The 17,029-nt window shown below is 46.5% G+C and overlaps 1 protein-coding gene across 1 annotated transcript in view; it reads right to left on the bottom strand.

Moving 5' to 3' along the window:
- TBC1D10B (TBC1 domain family member 10B) overlaps window positions 1–16,614 on the bottom strand; it is a 401,631-nt gene extending 385,017 nt beyond the window's left edge. Inside the window, exon 1 of the mRNA XM_086931687.1 lies at window positions 13,966–16,614. Within this exon, the coding sequence (XP_086787813.1) occupies window positions 13,966–15,782 (1,817 nt within the window). The 5' untranslated portion in view covers window positions 15,783–16,614. The remainder of the gene's footprint in view (window positions 1–13,965) is intronic.
- Between the last annotated feature and the right edge of the window lie 415 nt (window positions 16,615–17,029).

Genomic DNA, 17,029 nt, shown 5'->3' with positions numbered 1-17,029 from the left:
TCAGGTGATGTATCCTCACCTCTCTGAAACTGGCGGTCAGGAAGACTTCAGCTTTGATTGCAAAGCAGTCCTCCGAGTACTCTGTGGAGCGCACCCTTTCCTCGTCATAGATAACTTAGAACTGGAAAAAATAAGTCAGGTGGTGTGGCTGGGTCCACTTTTATACACAACTTCCAGACAGGAAATGTGGATCCATGATTCAAACTACAGAACAGGTTTGAGCTGCTTCTTCTTTCAAGTGTCCTTTCCAATCTGTTCTCCATACAAAATCTTTGTGTAGGGTGAAGCTTCTCACAGCTGGTAGCATTAGGGATGTCGTCTCCTGTAGAACCCACAGATGCACAAAGAAGTGCAGGTTTCTGCAACTGGCTGTCATTCGCCCAACTGGAGAAGAAAATCAGAGAAAGACAAAAGGGCAGGCTGTGCCTAGTGACTTCCTCACCTTTAGCAACCCAGCCTGAGGCCTGCCCCTTACTCCTTCTGAACAACGACAGTGCTAAGGTAGACTAGTTATGAACTCCTTGCTGACCAAAAGGTCTCATTTGGCATCTAAGGCAGTCCTGACTTTACTCCACTCCCTTCACTCCAGTGTCTGGGTCTCCTCCCTCCAGCTGCAGGAATATAAACGATACACTTCCACTATTTGGGAACAGAGCCGCCCCATCCATCTTGTGTTAGGCTAAGCCAGGAATAGCCAAATAAATCCTATTACTTTGGCTCACTCACTGGCGTTTCGATGCCTCGTCAGGGGTAGTAAGCGTTATATAATTACAATACATATCATTCATGTGCTGCACACAAACACACTTACCATATGCACACAGCATGTTAGACCAAGGGTATGGGCAAGTACATAGGAGTGGAACGCCCTACCCAAGTGGTTCACAGAGGGCCTGGCAGTTCAGGCAGGACTGCTGCTAGTGGAGCAGAGTCAAGACTTTGTTTTATATAGCTTGGTCCAAACTGAGGTGGCATGAAAAGGACGAGGAGTTGGAATGCTACCCCAAGCAATTACCAGTTGTTAGATGTATTGGAAGCATTTCTCACTTCAATTTGTGTTTTTGAGGCCTCACTAAAGGAACACACGATATAAAGGTTTGGTCGGCCTATTAATTCTCTTAACCACATTGTGCTGCCACCACAACTCTATGCTATAAACCCCAAGACAAGAACAGTAGGGCACTATCAACAGTGAGGGAATGCTTGGTGCACACAGGGTAAGTCCAGGACGTCTCATAGTCAGGGACCAATCTAGGCCTCTACAGACATGCTAAGATTACCACTAGAATTAGCATTACCAAAAGAAAAGCTCAAGATATCAGATTGGGCACTCAGGTTACGGGAACATGCCAATAAACCAAGCAAGGGACATTCCCAACCCAACACCCATCTTGCTACAACCCGTATGTTGAGCACTTCGAACAAAAAATATAAATTATATAGCTGCAGAACACATTCAAAGCTCGGACACACCAAATTAATACCAGTCTTCCACTGGAACACCTTCCCCAAAGATTTGTTTAGTTTACTATTCCTTCTCACTTTCAAGACAGAACTGAAGGCCAATGTGTTCAGTTTCAAAATACCCTAGGCACCACTCCACAGCTATGGGTCTTGCTTACAAGCGCACCTGATATTATTTTGCCCACAAAATCAGTAATTGCCTAAATGTAATGTAATTGTATTGTTTCATTCACCAATCATGCTCACTACTGTTGCATGTGACAATGTTATCACAGTGCCAACAATCCAATATACCTAATTTGTGGTAGAAATAATTCATCAAGAAATACGGACACATGGGTATAAGTCCCCCACAGAGAGGGCATAAAAGTATGATTTATCACATGGATTCAGACATTCTATTGCACGCTGCTTTGGAGAGCCAGAATTTCGGCACATATTTGCGAAGAACATTTTTTCTCACTACTACATTGCTCTTAAAAGTGTTTGGGGTCTAGTTCGTATCCTACTTTTCTTTTCTATAAGCAACCTTAAGGCAGCTGCAGTAAAGAATGCTGCTCTCAGCAATACAGGATGTAGAAATCCTGCTGGAAAAAAACACAATGATGTTATTTTTTCCCCCAGCTTGTCCTTCTGTGTCTGTCTAAGTGTAAACCATCCCCTTATCAGCGTCAGATGGAATGAATGACTAACTTCATGAAGGACACAGCAGCATAAGTTGTCTGGTGTATCGCTTGTTTTGCATCGTCCTCGGTTATAAACAAACTTTCCCGAGACAAGCTCATATATCTGACCAGTTTGGTTCAATAAAGAAATTAAGACACCGGCACATTTAACTCTAAACAGCATCTTACAATGTGTTATTGGCCTAAATTTTCAACCCTGAAGAAGTGGTCCGTCCACCCAAAAAAATCAGAAGAGACGACATGGAAACTTATATACGAAGTACCTGAAAGGAATAAATTCAGCTTGATTTAAACTTGAAACCTGTCTGCAATATCTGCAGAAACATGTAAAAAGTGCTTTAATATTGTAACTGTTCTTATGCTAAGCGATCCAACGCCCATCAGGTCTAGCTCACTATGTACAACTGCAACATACATTAATAGTCCCTATTACACATGCCCAGTCAGTTTTATTCTCCAGGTCAATTTATCAATTTGCATGTTGTATGTACAGTTATTCTACCCTGGGGAACATTAGAGAACGTCACAGAGTAACTATGAAAAGCATTTACAAAAAGACTTCTGGTAGACAGGTATGGGGGCAGTGGGAAGGGAGAGTAGGGCAGGATGGGGAACCAGGTAGGAATGATGGGATTTGAACAGAACTCAGAAGGAACAGTTAACTTTTAATACAATTTATATCAGTAAACTACACCACCTCAAGAAAACAAGAAAGAGTAACAAATGTGTTCTATATTTAGAAAACTGAGGAAGATGAAGGTTTTTAACTTTCTGTGCCATGACAACAGAGAAAGCAGGCATCACAGCTTAAGGATGCCAGTTTCAGATCGGAGGCACTGCTCTTCTGAAGAAGCCTGTTTGGTTCTAAATTTTAATTTTTGGGAACACGGGCAGAGCTCAGCTTCCCAGTACTAGGGGACTCTCCAAGATGGGAAAGTGTTAATAGGCAGTTTTCTTTAGGAGAATGGTTTATTAAAGTGCGACAAGCCGTGAACACTATCAGGGTATGGACTGGTAAACACTGAAGCTCTTAAGGGACTGCAGTTATATAGCCGCACGTCCTTGTACTGGCTGCAAGATTGACAGCTGAAAAAAGGGCAACTTATAAGGGTCCAAAGTCAACTCTCCGGCTGAGGAACAACTGAACCGCTGCATGGTAGGGCTTGAGTGTAGCACAAAGATACAGGTATGTGCACAGAACGCTCACATAATTCCTCTATGGCTCGCAGCGAAACCCTAGCAATCTGAGAACTATTGCTCCCTTGTGACTGCATAAAACATTTTAGTTAATTAACGTCTTGGCCTTCATCACTCCAATAGACATCTTTGTTCCTATTGATGTGTAAACAAATGTTTCACTGGTAGATATTTTGTCGTCATGCCAAATCAAGTAGCTAAATCCCGGTAAAAATGACTGTTCCCAGGTGCTTCTCTTTGTATTTACATACCTTACCGCCACAAACTGAAGATAGTGGTAGACATTTAGGTTTCCAAGTATGGATGTCAGCCTAGTATTCAAAACCTTCTCATGTACCTTTCTTAACACAGAAAGCTTTGAATCGAAGCAACATCTCATTACAGTGAAGTAGTATTATATGAACATAAAATCTTCATTCTGTCTTGCTAACTTCTTTAAGTTAATTACCCGATGCGGGAGGGATAATCCTTGTAAAGGTTATGAATTTAGCAAAAATGCTCCACTGAACAAAAGTATTGTAAGAAAAACTATTATTCACAATGGCACACACACTTTACCAAACTGTATTGTTGTGAGGAAGAGGCGGTTCCATCTTGCTGAGGACAAACTAACCCCTGCAACAATGGGACTATATCCACTGAGCCCTTCACAGCCCAGGAAGTAGTTGCAGCTATAAGGAATATAACCCCTGCAAAAGCGGCTGGCCCGGATGGGATACCGGGTGACTTGTATATATATGAACCCAAGTTGTGGTCTAACCTCATTGCCCCCTTGATTAACTTAATCCTTGGTGGTCACCCTGTTCCTGAATCTTGGAAGGGAGCAGAAGTGGTCACAATTCACAAGAAAGGTGACAGGGAGGACCCCGCCAACTACAGGCAGATTAGTCGATGCTATGCAGAAAGTGGTTGGTAGGGTGATTGTGAACAGAATAGATAGATGGCTAGAGGAGGGGAATATACTCTCCCACTTCCAGGCCGGATTTCGCAAAAATGTGGGCACAATGGATCAGGTCTTCAGGTTTTGTGCAATCTATTGGAAAATAGTAATCGTTATGAAGGGGAAACTCTACCTGACCTTTGCAGACCTTAAAAGTTTGTTTGAATTGGTACCCCATGAAAAACTCTGGAGGGTCTTACAGGACATGGGGTTCCCACGATACCTTCTGGAACTGATAGTTAAGCTCCACGTGGATAGTTACGCTAGGATTAGGTGGGAGAGCCAGGGGCAGCTAACAGGGAGGGTGTCCGTGAACAGGGGTGTACGACAGGGCTGTGTGATGGCCCGACACTGTTCTCCCCCTTTGTTAATGGGGTTGTGGACCATTTGAGGGAGGACAATGCCGATGCCCCGGTCCTGGCCAGGGAGAAAACACCCACCCTCCTCTTCGCGGACGATACCCTGCTGCTGGCCAAAACCCCAACGGGCCTGCAAAAATTATTGGATAAATTCAGCCTGTTTTGCCATGAACGTGGACTCACCATCAACACGACTAAAGCAAAGCTGATGGTGTTACAGCCTCCCCCCCCCCCCCAAAAAAAGGGAAGGAAACTTCAGATTTCTCTTAATGGATCCCCTCTCGAGGTGGTCGAGGAATTTGACTATCTGGGAATCAGGATCAATAGTAAAATTAGGTGGGATTCCCATATAGCCAAAATGTTGCTAAACCTCAAGAGAGTTTCGGGTGCCATCTTAAGGAGCCAGCGATTGTCAGTTAGTAGACCCATTGCCCCGGCTCTTGCTGTGTATGAAGGAAGGGCACTGCCTTCTGCGACATATGAAGCAGAACTATGGGGTGGTGAAAATGTCCAAGACTTGCTCAGAGCGGAGAATAAATTTATAAGGGAGTTAGTTGCCTTACCGACCTCAACCCCGCTGAAACCACTGTATTTAGATTTGGGCAAACGCTCTATCTCAGATGTAGTCCATCTGCGCCGGTTGCTGTTCTGGGTGCGCCTAAGGAGGACCCCAGAGCTAGCAAACTATGCCCTGGTGATGGACGAACGGATTGCTTTGAACACCGGGAGTAAAATACATTGGGTAAACAAACTTAAACAGATGGTTTTGAAGTTGGGTCTGGTTGAATCCTGGACCACCCAGTCCCCACCCCCAAAGCAAGTAATAAAGAAAATGTATTGGGAGTGGGTGGAGGCAGAAGAACAGAGGAATCCGAGCTGGGGCTCTTTAACCTCGCAGTTTTTAGAACACAAGCCAATTAGGAAGTTGGAACCGTTTCTAGACCTCATCAGAATACCTAGAGACAGAGTGATCTTTTTAAAGATGAGGTACGGGACATTACCACTCAACAATTTCACCAAAGGTTGGAAAGGCTCAAGGCCCCAAACTGTGCATGACCTTGTTGTCCTTGCAAAATAGAATCCCTTCCACACTTTCTGTTTGGCTGTAAAGCTTATAAGAGGGCAAGACATAGATGGCTGAGACCGGTTTGCAGGGAGCTGGGGGTTAGAGACTTCCGGGTTGCCCTCCTCATCATTACAACTAACACGTCTTCCCTCTGTATTGTTTGTGGTGTGGCAAAATATTTATCAAGTGCTTGGCTCATTCGCACGAGGATGTCTAATGCTACTAAAGCTTAGACCCTTTGGACATGGTCATTAACTCATAATGTTTTTAAATACCGCCGTACTTTAGTATTGTCATGTAATTATGTTTTAAATGTATATAGCATTTTTGCAATTTTTAATATGAAATGTACATTTTTAGCTCCAATGTTTTTTTTTAATGAATGTCTGTACTTTTATGATATGACAATATCGAATAAAGTATCAAATGAACATTGGTACAGGAATGTGCATTGGTAACAAGATAACTAGAAACATTTCAAATGCCACTGTAACAACATCATGTTATTTGTTGTGACAACTGTGGGTAACAGTCTTTGACTTTCCACAATATGAACACAAGCCAGTCAAAAGCCATTCATCAACCAAAGGGGAGAGGGGTTGGCCTAACGGCTAGGGCAGTCGATCTTGAATCTGGGGAACTGGGTTCGAGTCCCTACAAAGACGCTGCACATCCTGTGATTCTGGGCATATCACTTAATCCCCACGTGCCTACCAAAAATGAATGTGTCCTCATGTAATGCAACTGGTGCTGTGTAAAGAGCTCTGATACCCGATTTGGGTCAAGTTTGCGCTATATAAAACTCTGTAAACAAAAAAAAGACTTCGCTTCAAGGTACAAATTAGGTCCTAGCATCCATGCCATTAATTCCCACAGGTTTGCTTACATGCCAGACATTTTAAATGTAAGCATTTTCTGCACAGTTCTCAACAATTTAAGGCCGACTAACAGGAGCAAAGTCACCATAGGCCTACATTTAACTTACATGATGTTGCCAAATGAATATGGTGTCATTGTATACTCAACTAGAGGCACACCTTAGCCATACACAAAATCGATTATGGGGCTAACCATATGACAGGTTCAGCCCATGTGGGACCATTCAAGTACCAAATTTCCTCAGACCCAATGGCAACCACGATACAGGGAACTTCTCTGCTCTCAAGTGGCTAAAGCAATGGGCAGAAGAAACGGGGCCTACTTTACGCAGAGATGAATCGCCTGTGACCCAGCTAACAAGCGAGACTGGGAGAGTCAATTAATAGATCTGCCATTAATTAAATACTTTTGTTAACTATTAACATGTTTAGCAAAAGACAGTTTATGTCTGCTAAGTGACAAACAATGCAAATAAATGGACAGTAGAAAGGCAGATAATTTGGGTTCACTCTGAGATCATCAGACATCCACGCAAAGGCAATTCTGGTTCCAGGACAAGGCAATTCAAGATCTAGATGAAGGAAATCCAAGATCCAGGCAGGCCAGGAACTTGTAATGTAACATCCAGGCGCAGGCCTCACAACTTATAAGCAGATATTACAGAAATGTCACACTGCTGGCAGATGTACTTAAATGGATAAAACAAATCTAAACAGAGGTAAAAACAAGGGAAAGAAAGCTATGACTCATTGACACACCGCCCTAAGAAGAGACACGTTAGTCAAAAGTACGAAAACATATGGCAAAATGAAAAACAGGAATCTATAAAGAACGCGTAGAATGAAACAAGAGACTCTCTGTGAAGCCTAGCTAGAAATATTCCAAGACCTTCCTATACACAGTTCAAAGCACTATAATTAGGGCTACTCCCATGATCACAATAGATTATGAAAACAGGCTTTTTTCCGGACTCCCCGTTTTTTTTTAAAATCTGGCCAGTACTACTTAACAAAAACAGCTGCTCTTCTTTTCTACAGGATCCAAAAAGAAATGTTCAATATGCGAGGAGTTCTTTGCTGGGAAAGTGACTAAGGATGACAAACGTAAATATCAAGACCAGCCACGAGTTCTGGAAGAGTGGGTGGGAAGGGGAGCGGACTTTGGATTTCTACAATAACCAAAATCCAACCAACAGACTGAAAGCAAGCAGGGGTAAAAACCCAGGCTTAGGACTTGGAATTCAGAGACCTTAGACTGAGGCTTTACGCACCTAACCGATGTCTATTCTAGGCCCATCATGCGATCTTCCCACAGCACCTCAGCATTTGTGGGCTTCATGGAGAAAGGAGTAGATGGTGTTGATTCCTTGGAGCCTGAGAACTGTAGGCTGCGTTTCTTTTAAATTCTCAAGGCAGGCTTGGGCGCGGGAACAAACTTTGGACTTTATACCAACCAAAAACTTCATAGAAGCAAAGACAAAGGAACCAGGCCTAAGATACTTGAGATCGGACAGTTTCTTCCTCCTTCTCTAATGCACAATTTCAGCCCAGTCTTTCACAGTCGCGATTGGTATGCGCAGTAAAAAAAAAAAAAAAAAAGGACATGAACACGATTTGTGCCCTCTAACAGGTCGGATTGTAGACATCCCCATTTCACTGAAGTTCTGGAGCTCAGTAACCAAGGATCAATAACGGTCAACCTAAACTCCAACTGTTTATTAAACAACAGTGATTTTAAACGTCAGAAATCGCGACGCCATCGTTCTAAAACACACCCCAAATAAATAAACTCTATACAGGGCTCTACACTGGTACCAGCAGCCAGCTTCTTTACACTGGGCCAAAGTCCGGATAGGACTTCGAGGTGAGCTGTTACAGGGCAAGTTACCCTGGCCTTCACAGCCAAAGTATCCTTGTGGAAAGGTTTAGGCTCTGATCACACTTGGCAAAGCAATACAAATGCACCGCTTATCTTTATCAAGCAGTAAAACTGTGATCATTAGCAAAGGTAGGGTCGCAACATGCGCAGCCCAAACATTTTCCTGGACTCAAATTTCATTTTCACCACAAGGCTCAGTGCCAGCGCTTTGAATCGGTCCTCGGCAAAGACAGGCGCGGAATACAACTCTACATCACTTCGACTTGTAGGTTTGCAATACATTCGTTCCACTGTTAGTTCTTCACACTCACACTTCAGCTTCCCTTAAAGAACCATTAATAGCATCGCTCTAGCTGCCATCTTCCAGCGTTAACGGGCCGCCTCGCCTCCAGAGCCAAGTCTCAATCTCAATGAGAATGGCGCGTGCTCCACTCACTCTGGACTCCGGGTACATGGTTCGAAGAATACGTTCACGCTCTATGGCCCCTGAACATCACCGTCCCAGAGAGGTGGAAGGTATGCAGGCTAGGCGCTCTGATGGGCCATGGCTGAGGAGACGAACGCGGCGCCAGCCAAGGTTAAAGCAGATATCTTGTCATTTACTGCTCTCGGGCCCAGCAGCCTTCCTGAATCTTACTTTCAGACCGACGGAAGGCGGAAGCTTCCCGGACATTCCGGAGAAAGGCGGTCTTGGAATATGTGCATGTGCTGCCCACTGCCTCGAAGAGATCCCACACGTGAGGCCGCTGGAAACAGAGCGAGGTGGGGCCAGGCGCTCGGCCGACACTTGCCGCACAAAGGAGCGCTTGTGTTGTGGCGGCGGCGGCGCTCCGTGCTCAGGCGCTAGGCTAGCACTGGCACTAGGGACCCGTGAGCAGGGGCTGGTGAAGGACAGGGTGCGGACAGGGCGCTTTGGGAGTGGCCCGGTTGCATTCGGCTTTTGAAAAAGTGCTGGGTATAGCATGGGCATATGTCCATGGGACGAGAATGGAGAGTACAGAAAGCCTGTGGTTTCAGGGACATGCTTGAGTGGCTGCGCCTCAGGGTAGGCATGCAAGGGGCACAGGGAGCCTGTAGATTGGGCGGTGTGCGGCAGAGGCACCGAGAACGATAGCTCAGGATACGGGCCTGTCGCCCCTGGTTGGGAGCGACATGAGGATGGAGGTATGTTACTTTAGGCTGAGCATGGTAAGGGCAAAGAGGGACTATTCGTATGCATTGGCATGGAAGACGTAAGGCCAGGATCTAGCTCTGGTAGTAACGCAGTTGAACATATTGCCTGTACCTCCGTGATGATAAAACCAGAGACATGAGGGCCAGGAGTGTGAGGCCGCGCACACAGCAGTCAAAGAGGGCCAGGCATAGGCATCTCGACTGCACTGAGTGTCTATGCTCTGGGACTTGGTGTGCCAATGGCAGACAGATTGATGGCTATTTAATGCACCACTAGCGAGGTATTCCAAAAGATGCGCGTGGCACACGTATAAGACGTGCTTCGTGGCTGGCAGACTACAGAGAGCAAGGGTTTGTGAATGGCGGTGACTATGTGGGAACAACCCCCGAACTGCTGAGCACGGGTCGCTAGGAAACATTTCATGATGCTTACACCTTACTACAAAGCTCAAATGGTGAATACCAGTGCATAAGCACAGCTGCTAAGCTGTCCAGGTCCATGCTATTCCAAGGTCCATGCGTGATGAGCTGCTCCAAGTCAGATTTCAATGTCTTTACATTCTGGGAATTGTAGTTCTATTTTATTATGGAACAAACAAGACTGAAAGTTTCATAATAAAAAAAACAGGAATTGAGCAGCACATCGCACAAGGACCTTGGTAACTTGACAGGGCTGCTTCGGAGTAAAGGAGTTTGGGAATACTATGGCTTGGGTAGTACTGCCAATGGACACCACTGATATGTGTGCATCAGCGACCATTGCAAGACCTCTGTGTTCTATCCCAGTTTATCTGTCTATTCCCTAAACATAGCGAACCCAGATTTCTATAATTCATTTATTCCCTACAGTCAAAGTCCACCAAGCCTATCACAGCTCCCTACAAATAAAACAAAACCCAAGCCCATCTAGTCAGCCCATTCCCTAAGAGATAAAACCTACAATGCCAACCTAGGTTGTCAATTCTATGTAGCTAAATCCCACCAAGAAACCTAAATGGTCACGCCCATAAACACATTTTAAAAGTATAATTATTCTGGTCATTGTCTACAAGCAGATACCTCTAGTTTATACATTTTCTACAAATAAAAATTACCAAATTGACTTGGTCAATTTCCATCGTGGTCCTTCTACGACCAGTCTAATTAATTTAGCCTGTGGCACCCCAGGCCAACCCAGCCTGTCAGTTCAATGCAGGGAGAGCCTACCAGCCTAGTCTAGTCGGCATGCCTATCTATACTACTATTATAAAGAGAGAACACAAACCTTTTGGCAAGGTAAACTAGGGAACCACAGTGCCAAGCCACACACCCAATACATTATTGTAATCCACTGGGTGGGCAGATGGACATAGGCTATAGAAAATTTAAAAAAACGTAAATTTAAAAATATAACTTTAAAAAAAAGTAGTGCCCTTAAAGTAGCGCCAGCCGCGACGCTGACAGCCATGACGTAGCGCTGGCTGCAACGTACGTGATGACGAGGAGGAGCGGCGGTGAAGTGAGGAGCTCGGGGAGGAGCGGCGGCTCAGATAAAGGCTCTGGGACACGGGACGGGAGGGAGCCGGTGCGGGAGGTTGGCCCGGAACAACTGCGGTAAGGCTCAGGGTCTGGTGGCAGCATTTCAGGCTTGCGAGGAGGAGCGGCGGTGAAGTGAGGAGCTCAAGGAGGAGTGGCGGCTCATGTAAGGCTCTGGGACACGGGAAGGGAGGGAGCCGGTGTGGGAGATTGGGCCGGAACAACTGCGGTAAGGCTCAGGGTCTGGGAGCAGCATCTCAGGCTTGCGTGCATTCCCGCCCCGGCCCCAGCACGCCACGACATTGTCCGGGACACAGACAATGTCGTGGCGGGCGGGGGCAAGGGCGGGAGTGCACGCAAGCCTGAAATGCTGCCCCAAGCCCCCTTCTGCCCCAGGCAACGCTGGGGCGGGCTGCTAGTTAAAAATAAAGGCCATCAGACTCCTCAAGCCTTTCACTTATTTTCCTTTTCTAAAGGGATGGACCCTTTACTTGTTTGTTCCGCAACCCATGGGTTCTTTCATATACCAGACCATTCTGGTTAAGGTCTGCCGTCAATGTTCTAACCATAGGCCCACGGAGAGGCTGTCCAATACTGACAAGTACTGAAAACACGTGTTTATCCTTGAATGTTGCTCACTTGCTTGTAAAGTTCCAGAAATTGGCCTAAAGTGTCATAATGCAACTAAATTCTGCCCTGGACATCGATGAACCCAAGAGGAGCTTTATAAAACTGCTCAGACACCACCTCAGCAATCTGTACAACTTTTAAAGGCCCAATCTGCTGCAGCAAGAGAAGTAATGCAACTTTTTTTTTAAAACAACTTTTTTGGGGATGTTTTTTACAACAAACATTGCAGCAGACATTGGTACGCAGGCATCGTATGCACAACACGTAAGATTCCAAGTCCACCATTTTGTTAGGTGCAATATTACAAGTGACAATGAGGGATAATGAAAAGGCATCACTGTATTCATCAGTAAGCAATGGGGGCGGGGGCGCATTCATCAAACCTGCACACTCGCACTACTCTCCCCTTTTATTCTCATCTGCATCCGTTCCACTCTCACTGAGCTCCTTATCATTCTGTTCACTCTACGGTTCATCAGGGTTTGGGGCAGAGTTGCAAAGTTCTCACCATTCAGTGAGGTCTGCCTGAAGCTTATCGTATTTCCTATTTAGTTTTATATGTATTTCTTCCACTAGGGTCCACTCCTTCACATCCCGAAGTAATGCAACCTTAGTACACAACTCGAGTTATAATGAAATCACCATGCACAAGTTTTAGTTTTATGAGCTGGAAGAAAATCGGGGTTCACAAGAGTATGCACTGGCATGGGAATGAATATCACCAACAATGCCTTCATGAGTTCCAGAAGGACCAGGATAAGTGATAACCTGTGTGCGACAATGATGTTTGTGCTCAACGTCAACACTACTTCAAACAGGCAATGACTTTATAATAACCAACACACTCAAGTATTCCATTTGCTTCCTTGCAACCACCAATTCCTGTTTGGGCTCATGCCCTAGAGTTAAGTATAGCTGATGCTTGGCAGCTGAAAAAACATCAAGCAGACTGGTCACTGATCAGGCACGGGGCATTATGCTAATTTACAAGGCTGCACCAACAACTGAGAGTCCTAAAGTGCTAGCAGGAATCCATGCACTACTGACCCCAAGAGAAGCAATCCCTTTTGCATATTGCATTTAGAACCACACCAATCTTCCAAAGATTTGGATTGTGTCCATAAGGCGCCTCTTCCAGATTTGCACCCAATTGTTTTAAGTTAAAATGCTTCCAATGAGCTTTGCAAGTGCCACATTAGTATCCACATATGGTGGTAAGCAGTAACCTCTACCTTTTTGTGATGCACATTAGTATTCACAGCCAAATAGACATCAAGCTTGTGTAACCAAAAGACTGGCCACTGAAAAATTATCTCTTAAGCATACGTTTTTAATGAGCATACCTTATAAGCCACTAATTTAACAACAAATGCTTAGCCACAGTAACATTAAACCCCTGTGATCGATTCTGGAGCACCAAGACATTACTGTTTGATAAACGTCACTAGCAGCTTGCTGCCACCTCTGATTCCAGGAGATTTGCTTGTACTCATATTGCTTGTGGTGTAGGCCGTACACAAATTATCCAAACAAGTGTTCACCTGAATAGCTATATAAAACAGAGCTGCCTTCCCAACCTGGCCTTCTAACCTCCAATATATGACATCCAACGGGTATGGTTTTGCTCCACTCCTCTCCATTTTACACGATTAGGGACCAAACACTGAAAAAAGGTGTTTGACAGGACATCTTCTATAACTCAAGGCAATACTGAATACATATAAGGATAACTAAAACTTAAAGGGTGACAATCCCTGACAGCAAATAATTGTAGATAAGCATGATACCAATGTGAGACATCTAGTGATATGTGTTAGTGTAAAGTGACCACACACACTATCAATTATTTGGCAGATAACGACATTCAATCCAAAGAACAATCTCTGGTAGGAATCAGAATTCCTGGTTGACTTTTTCAGGGGGCTTCACGTACTTACAAAATCATAGCACCCAGAAGGCTCCACACTGTGTGCAACATGCTTAAGCATGCTCCTGGTCTTAACAGTGGTTAGCAGGGAGAACCTGGAAGCCTACTTGTAATGAGAAAATCAAAGCTACTAGCCTAGAGTGCAAAATTCTGCAGACTCAAAAGACATGACTGTCTGTGTCACACAAGATGGCATCAATTTAAAGCAAGATTATCACTAAAAACAGTTCAATTTCCAAAGCAATACTCACGTGCCAGCGGAGAATTGGCTGCCACCCAGAAAGCCATACTTGTCCGTCCGGCGATAGCTCATGCCGTTGATCTCCGAGTCAGAACCCAAGGAGCTTGCATCGTCCATAAGGCTGAGGGATTCAACAGTGCCCGACATCATGCTGACAGAGTCCAAGTAGCTCATGGAGTCCGGGGCAGGCTGCTGGCTACGATAAGATGGGAGACCGGGGTCCAGGCTGGAAAGGGACCCAGCATCTCGGCGCGGGGAAGAGGCAAGGCTTGCCTCTGGCACCAAAACGGATCCAGACTGTGCCACAGGTTCGGAGCTAGGTCCACCATGGGGGACAGAGTCTGTATTGTTATGAGGCTGCTCTTGCACTGGGCTTAGGCCAGAGTACAGGCTGGACTTTGGGGCAATGTACTGCAACGATGAGGAAGCTGAAGACATAGGGCCCAAGTGGCCAGCGCTGCTCCCGGCACGTGGCCCAGACATTCCTGGCAGAGGTGGCTTAGACGTCAGAATCCGCTGGGGGCTGGCAGGGCTCACGAGAGCCCGGGCCTCGAAGACTGGTTCTGCAGAGGGCCGGGTCTCAGGCCCACTTGGGGAGGTGGTGCTACTCACAGAGGTGGTGGTAACTACATTAGTAGGCAGTTCATGGGAATAAAACAGTGGGCTGGCCAAAAATGTTGCAGGAAGAACTGGGCTTGTCGCAGTCTCCAACTTTACATGAGACGGGCTACCACTACCTGTTGGTGTCCCACTGCCAGGCGGAGTACTGGAAGTGCCTGTAAGTATAACGCTATAGGAGTACACACGCTTTGGAGAAACGACCTGGGTCCCTGGTCGGCTGGTGACATCAGTTATTAGCTTGGTTCCTGGAACTTCCTGAGGCCCAGTGGTGTCAGCCAATGTCTCGTGCTCCCTGTTTGGAATTGGGGTGCTTGCCAATCTTGCTTCAAGAGCCCCATGTGAGCTAGAGACATCACTCACTATCTGTGGTGCCCTCTGCGGGCTTGTGGTGGGACTCCGCCTTGTCCTCAAAGGAGGTTGCATGCTGACAACATCGGGCTCCCTGTTACCAGGCAACACCCATCGCGGGCTGGTGGGACCTTGCCTGCTGCGTTCAAGTATCTGCTGTGGGCTTGTAGCATAGTTAGCACTAGTACCAGATTGGACAGGCAAAGGACCACTGCTAAAACTTGTGCTCATTTCATTTTTCCAGACTGGTCTATCAAATGGAACTCTCTGCAGGGGTGTCTCCTGAAGAGTGGAGTTGTTTACATTTGTTTCAGGCCTCCCCTGTGGACTGGGGGCGAAGAAAGGTCCTTGCAAGCTTGAGACTGGAGATGACAACTGCTGGCTGATGGAAGGTGCAGCATTTGGCTGATCATCACCCACTCTGGTCTCAACCCCTCGCATGCTTTTTTTGGAACCCTCTAAAGCCCATTTTTGTTGAGCATCTGGCAATATCTGTGGAGTGCTGATGACTAGGCTACCCTCACTGCCCTTGGTCTCGGCAGGCTGTTGAGGGCCAACATAGGTCCTGCTGGAGTCTAGTGTCCTCTGGGGACTTGTAGCTGGACCTGCTCCATTCCCTCGCACCTCATGCCGCTGCTGTAGGACTATGGTAGGCTCTCGTTGCGGGCTGGTAGGGGGGCTGGTAGGGGGACTGGTAGGGTTGCTACCACTGCTGGGACTCCTTGTCCCATCCGGCCGTACTCTGCCATCCTGGGATCCGCGTCGGAAAGATGGATTGCGAGGAGGCGGAATGGGCTTAGGTCGGAGAGGTGGGCTAGTGACCCCTGGCTGCGGAGGCTGTGACAGAGGTGCTTCCATACTGAGGAAGGAGGGGCTCCTTCTCTCCGAGCCCCTTTAAAGTGTCCCCCCACTTTAGGCCTACAACAGGGGGGCCTCCATACATTTGAATGCACTGTCACACTACCTAGGGACCAGTGTAACCTTATTCTTGTGGAATAATTAGTTGTCCCCTGGCCCCCTCCTAACCAATTCATATGTAAAGGGGCACCCAAAGCCTTCTACATTAAGTGTCTGCTGCTCATGCTTGTGGTTTCTCTGCCCCCTCCCTGTGGGGTGGTAGTGTACAAAAGATGATCTAACAATGACTAACGACAGGACTAGACTGGCGATTTTATTTCAGGAAAAAACTGTCCTCTTTTCACCCACCCGTAGACTTAGAGCTGAGTGTGCCTACGAGTTTTCTTTCTCTCCTCAATGGTAGTGTATAGGTCGTTATTATGCCTCACACAAGGCATAGGGCTGAGCGTGTGCCAGGATATATTCTCTACTCTGTGGACGCTTGCGGGGGGAATCTAATTAAGTTACACCCTGCATACAGTATGCTGTGTTCGTGGTGTGTAAAGAGCTCCGTTCCCCCGAGAGTTGTTAGGGGCTTATTCCCCATCTGATACCTTTTCCACCCCGTTCATCGTTACCACAGTAACTGGCTAAAGGGTTCGAAGCCCTCCTATCCTATTGCCCCAGGACGCGGTGTCCCTACCCGCGACCTTTCTTGTTCCCGAACTGCCGTTGTGCCGGGCCTCCAGCTCGTGAAGTCTTCTTCCCTCCTCCTTGTCGGGCTACCATCGGCTCCAGACCCGGCTCGGCCCTTCCTTCCTCCTCCACACTCTGACACCTCGGTGTAAAGTGCGCACGCGCGAGCCCCAACGGCAGGGCACATACGCGCATGCGCGTACCCTTATCACAACATTAAACTTACTCTGAACGGGATAAAGCGCGTGCGCAACAGCCTAAGGTGGGGTCTATGTCATCGCACAGCCGTGGAACTACTTCCCTTCGTGACACTGACATATAAATCACATTTGAGTCGAACGGGGCATCGAAACAAAAAAAGGACAATCAAGGCATGGAGCGCATTTACCAATAGCCAACTGTTTATAGTCTTTCTTTTGTTTTCATCCTCGTTGCCGTTGATGCTAGTGCAGTGAGCTCCATTCTCCGCCTTTCCCGACACACTGGAATGAATAGCGACTGGTATTGGCTGGAGGCTGTGGGCGGAAAAGGGAGTGCGCGGTTCTCTGGCGTAGCAAAGAGGAGCAACCGCG

This window comes from Lissotriton vulgaris, chromosome 7 (assembly GCF_964263255.1).
Source record: "Lissotriton vulgaris chromosome 7, aLisVul1.2, whole genome shotgun sequence".
NCBI classification, from domain to species: domain Eukaryota; kingdom Metazoa; phylum Chordata; class Amphibia; order Caudata; family Salamandridae; genus Lissotriton; species Lissotriton vulgaris.
This window is presented reverse-complemented; position numbering and strand designations above follow the sequence as displayed.